At 34.6% G+C, this 10704-nt stretch overlaps 1 protein-coding gene across 2 annotated transcripts; it reads right to left on the bottom strand.

Moving 5' to 3' along the window:
- Positions 1-1700: 1700 nt before the first annotated feature.
- On the bottom strand, positions 1701-9928 carry LOC148229157 (beta-1,4-glucuronyltransferase 1-like). 2 transcript variants are annotated; one of them, XM_088198496.1, is made up of 7 exons: positions 9812-9928; positions 8286-8528; positions 4758-4917; positions 3510-3815; positions 3317-3449; positions 2086-2219; positions 1701-2020 (listed from the first exon to the last, which is right to left on the bottom strand). In XM_088198496.1, the coding sequence occupies exons 2-7, from the start codon at positions 8525-8527 to the stop codon at positions 1823-1825; spliced, it is 1173 nt and encodes a 390-aa protein (XP_088054622.1). In that variant the 5' UTR covers position 8528; positions 9812-9928; the 3' UTR covers positions 1701-1822. The 2 variants fall into 2 exon arrangements, with proteins under 2 accessions (XP_088054622.1, XP_088054621.1); XM_088198495.1 differs by lacking the exon at positions 9812-9928 and having other exon boundaries at positions 8286-9007.
- Positions 9929-10704: the final 776 nt, after the last annotated feature.

The raw sequence follows: 10704 nt of genomic DNA on the forward strand, positions 1-10704 counted from the left end.
ATTATTTTAAATTCATGACTTAAAATACTCCTATCGGCCTTACAGTAAAATTATATTAAATACAGATTTAATATAAATCACATTTATATAAAATATTTTTATTTAATTAAAAATATAACATAAATAATTATACTTATAATGTATTAAAGTCATACATAAGTATGACTTTAAAACATTATTATATTTTGTAAAATACAATAGCATGCATATTTATGTATGTTTGACACACTAGTTAGAGTTACAAATTTTCTCCGAGCGATGGTGAAGAAGCTGGCGTATGGATGATGTCCGTAGGAGGTCCTCAGAGATCTTGTAGGTAGCATGGCGGCGGGTGTACAGCGAAAGTTGATCCCTCTTTGCTACGGTACTCGTATGGTAGAGTTGATCCTTCTCTGGTGCGAGCGTCCATGACAGTATGTTATCGGCGGACGGACGAGCATCTGCTAGTCTCTTTGAGTGTCTGCCGGAGTCTGCAAGTGACCGCTTGTGACTGCCTTCTCCTCGTCGGATTCGGCGCCAGACCGACCACACGCTGGAGCACGCCGATAAAAGTGTGGGAGAGTGAGGGACCTCTTTGGGGCCTGAAAAACCCCAGGTCTCAAGGGGAAGTCAACTCGTGAACACTCAACCGAGGAAGCGTCCTTTGGACTTCCAATGACGAGCGAAGCACTGTAAATTCCAACCAGCAGGCTAAAAGGGCCCGGCCATTAAGGTTCGGGGACCGAACTGGATCGGAGGAAGCACGAAAGCGACTTCCAAGGATGAAAAACGGAACTACAGGAGCAAGCAAAGCTAAAGCGAGGGCGAATAGCTAAGCATAGTACGCAGGTGTCAGGAGAACGTTTCCCACAAACACTCGAGAGAAACACTAATGAAACTCTTGCAAAAATAACGTAGTACTACGGGGGGAAGCTCCCGCTCATCCAGCCCTTAAAAGCTGGATGCCACCCATTGGGTTGGACTCGTAGGGCCTTAGTACTGGTAATGGCAGTGGTTTGAGCAACGGATTAAGACGTAGAACGACCCCCTGTCCTCATCGGATTCCAGGCTTAAGTATCCAGAGCTGCAAAGCTTGCTGAGCAATCACAATTATGCAACGATCATCCATCCAATAGATGTACTCGTTTCTTAGAACAGCGAAATAGGTATAGGCCTTTAGAAAGTGACATTTGCTTGATGGGCATTGTCCAAGGTCGTATACTGCAATCTTGTGGATCGTTTCGCAACTAAGAAATATTCTTTCAATGACGGAGAATATTTACAGTAAGAACACTTGAGTGTTATTTATGTGATTTTTCTGGTCCAAACGAGGGCTATTGCTGGTTCTAAAATGCTTTACGCTATTTTCTCGTTTCCTTGTTGATGGATGATCATTTTGGTCATAGTAAATTAACATGAGTTTTAAGAATAAGACCTCATATATATATATACGAATGAATCATTCGTGCTGTGGATCTGAGTCATAAAATCTCCAAGAGCTCTCGAAGATCAAGTTTACTCTTGGTGGTACAAAAGCAACAGCTCGGCTAGTCCAAAAATCGATGAATCAAAATGCTTTGATGGTGTCGGTCTGAAAGTTTCGTACTGGATCAACGACGTTGATTTGGCTAGCTCCACTGGTTGTGAGCTCAATGTAGGTAGTAATCAAGCTAATATATCGATCGTCGAAGAGTGAGAGGAGAACAAAAAATATTTTGCTGTAACTTTTACATGATTTCTTTAATCAATCATCTCGACAATACCCACATTCATACATTTATAAATACATATTCACTAAAATACTGTCATGGGCTAGGACGATCGATGTCATTGAAAACCTTAATCATGTAGCACAACCTTGTTTCGTGCCGTATAAAATTTTTAGTTCCGGCAAAATGGAGCTACGAATCAGTTGATTCGTTTTCCTGACGAAGGTATTCCTTTTATAATCCTTAGTCGTCGTCTTGATGCCAGGACGGTGCACAAGAAAGGCGTTGTTCAGTATCATAAAATCGTAGTCCTTTACGCATAACACATAGCCCTGTAATATTTTTTAAATATTAAAGCTAATAAATAATGATGTATTTAATTTTTGTCAATGTTTACCTGAGTCATTTTATCACTTTTACCTTCCCAACTTAGTCTTTCGTCATAAAATGGTTCAGCATTTGTTCCTATAAAAATCGGTTCCCAATGGACAAACTGTCCGAGTCGTTTACCAATATGAAAAACTGAAAAATCTGAAACAAAAATATCTAGTTATTTTTATATTTATTACTGTCGGGATCACCCATAATCATTGCATCGAAATTATTTATGAAAGATCTGTTGAGGTGTATAAACGAATATATGTGTGCCTCACAATTTACTAAGAACCAGTGAAGTTTTTTGCTTTCAACGAGATCCAGTACCGAACCAAAAAATATGCAATAAAACCATTGGACTGTACTGTACTAGATATCAGTTGTACAGAATTGCAGCATTAGAGTTGTTAGATCCAGCATTCAAAACCACCTGTTCCAAAAGTCTGATGAGATATGTAGGTATAGCACAAAATCAAAGTGTGGGGTTGTCAAACACCTGCGCCATTAGTCACAATTTAGAGGTCACTATAATGACGACTTAAACAACGAAAAGAGAATTCTTACGCACCACATAGTTACCAACCCATTTACGAAATTTAAAAAGCTCACACCCTTCAGATTCAAACCCCAAAAAAGATAATCTATGGATTTTAAACTGCTATAATAGTTTATAATTAACAAAAAATATGTCACTGATTTAAAAAATAAATATTGAGTTTATTATGTTTATCCTATTGTAACTCATTAGATTAAAGCCTGTCGTGTTGCAACAAAAGATTTACAATAAATATATAAGAAAATGTGTGTATAACAACTTTAAAAATGGACATTATTATGAAATTAATCATTAACACAATTTCTGAATATTTTGAAAATAAGTTAATTAAAAAAATATAAAAAGCGTTTCATGAACTCAAAAGAAAAACCTGTACGTGAATTTTAACTAATAAAAATTGTATTGATTTAATTTACTACTTTTTTGTAATAGTATGCTTAATTTATTTATTTTAACACTTATTTAACATATTTTTTATTACATTTTTTTTAAATTATTTTAAATTAAATTAAAGCAAGTTTAAAAATAATACTTAATAATAAATATAATGTTTTTTTATTTTTTTCAGTTAGGTATATAATTATATAACTATCTAAGGTACCTTAAAACAGTGAAAAATTGACCGCCGTACATGTACGGCGATACCACTCAAAAGACTGACAATTAACACCAACGTGCAAAAACTAATTCAACTCACGTTGCGTTTCATTAGTTTTCATCCATTCTTCGCCCTTTGGTAACTTGTGACAGCCGCTACACATTCTCTTATGAAAAGGAATCGCTACACCTTTTTTTAGCATTGCCATCAGTTCGGTTTTATCTGACGGTATCTGAAAAGTATATGAAATAAAAAATAATATTTTATCTTATCAAATTAAATTTATACAAACCGACTGATTATGTTCCACTTCAAAAATACTAATCGGAAAAATCCTAGGATTTGTGTTGTTCAATGGCGGCTCACTTCTCGCGATCATGTTCAAAAATCTTTCGGCTAACATGGGACTAGGATATAGTTCGATATCCGACGCTAAAACATAATGCGTTAGGGCAGATTCCCTAGCGACGTTTCTACCAACGTTCACTGGGTAAAACAGATTCTTCTGAGATTTATATAGGCTGCTCACATTCACTTTATATGGAACTGGTAAGGAGCAATTGTAGGACTCTTGAAGCAGCTCCGTCATATTTGGTATCTGAATTAAAAACATAGATGTCAGTATTTATCGTCGGAAACATTCGTTAAGCGTAAGAATAAAATTTGTCCCACATACTCATTAAAATCGTAATAAAAATATGTGCTACTTGCAGAACAAGCTTATTCGTCACACCGACGTTAAAACAAACGCCCGTGACGTATAGGAATTGGGACGGATTAGGAGAGCTTTCTAATGGACAGAATTGAAGGATTGTCCAGAAGGAATGTGGCTAACGACTAGTGACCAGCTCTGTAAATTATGACTGCTACGCAAAAGTATATTCTTATAAGAAAATTAACATACAATAAAAGTCTATTTCCACTCCGAATCGTCGCATTAACTCTAAGGTTGAGAGTAGAAACGAACGATATGATTTCATCTATATTTATAAGCGCAAAAATAGTGAGATAATGACACTTTCTTACATACATTTTTATCAGGATCTTTTATTTGGAACTGCCACATGTAAGAATTACCTTTGCTATCAACTTGAGATACACGATAGTTCAACTAAGCTAAGCTATGCCGAGTAAATACCGAGACGATCATAAAAAACTAAAGAAACAGCCGCTTTTTAATTCACGTCAATCCTGATCCAGCTACAATCCAAGAATTCAACCGAAAGTTTACTTGATAAAAAGTATATGCTCAACAATATACCTTAAGGTAGTGCGCTGGGACCTTTACTTTATATACATACATATGTTATACAGTAATACAAGATGAGTTGTTGACAAATTCAACAAATTTAATGAGATTAATTTTAGAATATCAATCTTACAAATAGGTAAATGGATCTGTTACCATTAACAATACAATTGCTGATACATAAAAAAAACATTGTGGAAAAAACTATAGTACAACTGATATGAGAGTGAGATAAGATAATTCCCGATCCTCGCTGATAAAAATAAATATGAGATATGTTAAGACACATACTTGTTTAGGAATGTGTGTATTGCTAAAGAACACGTGAAACGTCACGTAAATTTTGATGAGATCACTTTCAGTACAGTCTCGCAGAAAACGAATGGTGCTGACCGTTCCGTCCATGTCAGTTCCTGGTGCGTGGATAGCAACGCTGATCGGGTTTTCCCATCTGAAATAGCAAAAGCAAAATTAAGTTTTCTAATTGTCACGCCTTTTAATGGTCGAAATGAATTTAAGAATGTTGTCTTTATTTTTATTGTTAGTTAATTAATTCACTTTGGAACTGTTAATGGATACCGTTAATAAAAATCTGCAATGATACGATTAGTCGTTTTTTTAATTTCTTTTATATATAATTTCGATTTTAGGTTTTCTCGACATAGGTATTAGTATATTTTGTATATAAATAAATGGATATATTACATTGATGTATTAATTTAATATATTTGAACAATCAATAAACACTCAAGAGACTATTGATCTTATTGATAACAATTAATGAAAATGTTACTTATATTTATAAATACAACGTGAAACAGATAACCATTATTTACGTTAATGTTATGTTTCGACAACAAACGCATTAAGTGTTAAATTGGCTATTAAAAAACATTTATATTGCAGAGGGACTCTTAACCCCACTTATCCCAAAAAATTTTTTATACCTATTTTGGCATTTTATGTAGGATTAAACGGTTTTTATGACGTGACTACAACCGCAGTAGCACATCAAAATTAAACTACTTTTAAAAACAAATCTTATAAATAAAATGGCGAAATTTGATAGTCTGATCCGCCATCTTTTATTCAAAATAGTGACTAATATTAATTTTTTTTACAGAAATGTACATTAATCTTGCGGGCCCTTGGACCAGGCGAATTTTTTGTCTATATTGTGGGATTTAAAGCAATTTGAGTACACGATAACTGCCGTTGCTCAAATCATGTCTAAGCGAAACTAGCTCGAAGTAAATATATCGGTTATGTTCGTTAGCCTGTCTGATCCGCCATCTTTTTAAATAATAGCTACTAATAAAAAATGTGAAGATTCAAAGCACTTTTAAAAAAAAGTAAATAAATAAACTTATTAAAAAATGTAATAAAATAAAATCAAAAAATAATAATTTATAAACGGTTTTATGACATAAAAGTTCGTTAGTCAATCTGACCCGCCATTTTGTTTCAAAATGGCGGGCCAGACCGATAAAAAATAATTTTAACCACAGTAAAAAAATGTAGAAAGGTAAAAAAAAATTTATAATAATAATTTAAATCATATAATAATTTTAAAAAATATTCTGAATTTAAATAAAAGCGTACTATGTTTAAAAAAATACTAGAGAAAAATGTAACAAATTTAAAAATGTTTTATAATATATAATGCAATAATAATTGTGGTGGATCCTATTCTTTCGACCAAAAATAATGATTCATCAATAAGGATAAACTAAATAATAGTGGGACCTTGGGGGGGAATCTTATTCTTGAAACTTGCGTTACGACTGTGACCAAAAATGAAAAGACCCTCGTTACGACTAGAATAAAGTGGTTTGCCATAAATAATACGCAAGGATTCTTCGGTGCATTGAATGAATGTTTATTTGTTACGAAACGGTCACGGGAAACAATATATCATCGGAAGAAAAAAAAGCACCATAAGGCCACAACATTCCCGTTGCACAACCTCGGAGATGTCCATCAAGCAAATGCGTATACATAGTTCGTTGTTCTAAGAAGCAAGTGCAACGATTGACTGGATGATTGTAATTGGACAGCAAGCATTGCAGCCCTGTATACATAAGACTGGTCGCCAATACAGACACTTGAAAAGACTAGCAGATTTGGCCCGCGGACAGCATACAGTGATGAACGTCCTGAAAGGGATCAACCTCTGTTGTACTTTCGCTGCCACAGCAATCTAGGGATCTTTCACGGACATCATCCCTGCGCCAGCTTCTCCACCACTGCTCGGAGAAAAACATCTCGCCCATCAAAGTCTGTCGCAGTATGCAATATATCTAATACAATTTTCACTAGTATCCACCTGCGTCTTACTGGCTACGAAGTCACACCTCTAAGGGTTAGAAGCCCGAAATAATGAAAAAAAGATTTTTTAGACAGTTTTATATATAGAAATTTACCTAAATTTTTGTCTTTAAAGTGGAATATAATGAAATCGAGGACACGAGTACTGCCTAAGTTTAATTCATATTAAAATGAAACTAATAGAAAAATATTGTTGTATGTATTTGTTAATTAGCCTGATCCGCCATATTGTTTCAAAATGGCCCTTGATAAAAAAAATCGTAGTTTCATTAAAAAAACATAGAGAAATAATAAAAATAAAAATATTAAAAAAAAAAATGTTTATATTTAAATGGCTATTAAAAATGAAAAGGAAAAGAAGTAAAGAAGCCAAATATTTCAATAAGAAATTTATGACTATAAATTTAAATTCAAAATTATTTTACACATTTTTATGTACAGAACTTTTGACATTTATTTTATAAATAAAACAATAAAAAAATCTTGAAAAATTGTAAAGAAATCAAAAATGTTCATTATTAAATATATAAAAAAAAAAAATTTCATATAGCTAATATTTTTTTTTAATAAAAAAACTTTGTTTAAAAATCTACTGGAAAAAATTATAGAAGTTAAATAATGTTATATAATAGATACATAAAATATATGAATTAACCTTTGCTGGACGGAATTATTTAGTTATCAAATTATTTTCAACCGATAAATTCTGTTCGTTTTGAGTGGTTGTTTAAATTTTCTTTCCCGTTACCAATGAAATTCATCAAATTCTCTAGTTAAACCCAATATTTATCATTTATTATTTTTCGTAGTATTTCAATCTTTGTGTTACAGATAACTTCAGTTATCAATAATTAATATCACATCTAAATTGCGATATCAGCAGAATACAAGATAAAATACTGAACCATATTTAATACAATGTGTAGCAAAAAAATACGAATCGCCATAGTCATAAATCCGATTAAAAATCTGTAGGACATCGTAAATAAATAATTTAATAAAAAAGATAATGCTACAAGAAAAAAGTTTTAAAAGAGCTCATCGGTATAAGTCGAAAATTGTAGGTTAACAAGGGTCATAATAAAGAAGAACGCTCCCTAAATGTTAATACATCATTGTTACTATTATGTATGAGTTACATTCCATCAGTGGCGTAGCTATGGTGGGGCGGAGGGGGCGGGCCGCCCCGGGCGGCACTTGCTTGGGGGTAGCATATTCGCGATGGGATCGTCTAGTGTGGTTTTTAACCCTGAATGCACTAAAACATATATAAATCCACGAATAACAAGATCTTAATAATTACCAATTTATTATTTTAAGAAAAGCTGATTTTATAACCTTGCGAAAAATGTATGGGGGGGGGGGCAATTTTATGGATCGCCCTGGGCGGCACATACCCTAGCTACGCTACTGCATTCCATTTATACATATCTAAACAATGTCACTTTAATATGCTATCTGGGGATAAAAAAACAAATTGACACAACGTACTTTTTGATCAGAGGCACCAAGTTTTCCATGAAGGTGTAGTCGCCATGGGTGGTGTAAGTGACAGTTTCATGGCACCCCAAAGGTCCATGCTCAGCCTTTACGAAGTTGTACAGCACCCAGTACTCGCCTCTCTGCCTAACCAAAGGCTCGAAGCTGCGGTTTTTGCAGTTCAAAATGAACTTGAGCCACTCCAAAGTTCGTTCATTTAGCACAGTGTCGTCTGAGGCTGCAGCCACAGTCATGCTAGAAACATACTCTTCGTGTAAAACATCTGACACTACACTCACTATTGAACTGTTAGTATTGTTTTCTCTATCACTGCTTAATGTATTAGTATTATGTGGTATTTGTGTAAGTTCGTTAGAGTTGATATTGTTGCTCTCATCTGTAAGGATCGTCCATATTAGATTCTCTTTGAGTTGTGAAGTAGGTAGAGTGTCTTGGGCACTGGCTTCTATGTACTCCACCGAACCTTTACTGACCATCAGATGAAAACACACGAAGAACAGTATCAATGTAGTGGCGATAATGGTGCAACGAATGAGCCAGTTCCTTCGTATCATAATGTCGGCGGATGTTTGATGATTGTAGTGCCTTAATTGTCTACTTCCTCTCAGACAAAAGCTTATATATAACTCATTCTCTTTCCGAATCGATATTCTGATTAGCGAGGATCGATACCCTGCGCTCGTAGCGTCTCGCGACGTAATGAAAAGCTCGGCTCAACTGAATAAGATAAGTGTGGTAAGATTATGAAGTGAACTACATACATATGTATGTGTCATAGCGGATAAAACGAATATTTTGCAGAAGCCAATCATTGTAGATAAAGTTGATAATTTAACACAAATGATAAAGAATATAAAAGGGTTGAAGTGGACTGATAATACAAAGCCGTTTGATCGATATCCGCTGGATGCAATTTGTATTATACAGTAGAACTAGCGGACCCGGCAATGCTTCGCCATTGTTAAATTTCAGTATATATTCTTCTTCAGCTTTAGTGTACAATATGAATTTTTACTTTTAAGATCATTGCAATGCTCTGGGATATAGGATGTTTTTAATGATTCCATTTGGCGCATATATACATACAAATCGCTACGTTTTCCTACACGGGAGTATGCAACGTATAATTGACCATGAGAAAAACATGGATTCTCCAAATTCAATTCACATACTTGCAACGATTGACCTTGTAATTTGTTTATCGTTATTTCAAAAACCAGTTTAATTGGAAATTGCATTCATTTGAATAGGAATGGCATATCTGTTGGAATCATTGGTATGCGGTTGGAATCATTGGTATAAAAATCGGTTGGTAATATATTGATTCATTAATTGTAACTTTGCCATTTCCAACATCCAATAATTGCTTTGGAAAACGTTATGCAGAACAGGCATGATTGTCGTCATGTAAATTTATTAACATGTCTCCACAATTCGATGCTTTTAAATACGCATTCAGTTCATGAGCTGGTGTTAAACATGGTATTATATAGCAGGTAACGTCTGACGAAAATTACCTGCAATTAATATTAGCGCACCACCGAACGGCTGTTCGTTTCCATGTAAATCTTTCAATGTTCGATCCAATGCGATTGATGTTTGTCCGACGACTCGACGACGAATATTTTGTCGTATTGGTGACATTGTTATGCAATAACAAAAACAAAACAGTCTAAAATCAATTATCACAATTAAAATTCAACAATTGAATATCAAAAAATGTATTATTTCATGAAATATATTTTCAAAATCAGAGCTCAGCTTCGCTCGACCGGCTTAACGGTTCTGTGTTTTTGTAATGACTAGGCTGACGGGGGTGGACTTAGGGCCAACGGGGGCGGCATGACAACGGGTCGCGGAGGATCAACAACTCGCGGAACGGAGGTTGGTTGGCGATAACGGCCACATAGAGTTAACTAAACACCACAGTTTTATTAAATATATTAATTATATACACGGGTTTGAACTACGTGACATCGAAAGTATATAATGTCATTATACCAGGAGTTTGAGAAACATTTAAATAATAATTAAAACGGCGGCGAGCATCTAAAACTTAATTTATGGGTTGTACGTAACAGGATGCGATATGTTTAAACAAATAAAAATACGACTACGGCGATGTGACATCATGATATGTTGTCAAATTATAGAGCGGCGGCGAGCATTTAAAACTTAATTTATAGGTTACGAAGAAAAATCCCGGAGCCCGTTCTTCTTGAGGAGCCCGACTATGGCAAAAATCATAATAATCATCAAGGTAAAACAAAACTTCAAATAATGTATGGGGGCCGATTTAGATTTGTTATGGCCAAAACTGGTCGGCACTTGAGTAGCACTGGCGTGACAAAATTTACTCTTCACCGGCAAGCTCTTAGGCCGGTTTCACACGTGCCGGGTGGATTTGCCC

The sequence above is a fragment of the Plectrocnemia conspersa genome, unplaced genomic scaffold, assembly GCF_051122295.1.
Source record: "Plectrocnemia conspersa isolate PC_06_02 unplaced genomic scaffold, ASM5112229v1 ptg000011l, whole genome shotgun sequence".
Taxonomy (NCBI): domain Eukaryota; kingdom Metazoa; phylum Arthropoda; class Insecta; order Trichoptera; family Polycentropodidae; genus Plectrocnemia; species Plectrocnemia conspersa.

What these genes read in the sequence shown, in the direction of transcription:
- LOC148229157 (XM_088198495.1), bottom strand. Translation starts at nt 8,848, where the DNA reads ATGATACGAAGGAACTGGCTCATTCGTTGCACCATTATCGCCACTACA. An exon ending in AAGTGGAACATAATCAGTCG is followed by an intron (nt 3,450 to 3,509) that starts GTTTGTATAAAT and finishes TATACTTTTCAG; the next exon opens with ATACCGTCAGATAAAACCGA. An exon ending in GAAAACTAATGAAACGCAAC is followed by an intron (nt 2,220 to 3,316) that starts GTGAGTTGAATT and finishes TTTTTGTTTCAG; the next exon opens with ATTTTTCAGTTTTTCATATT.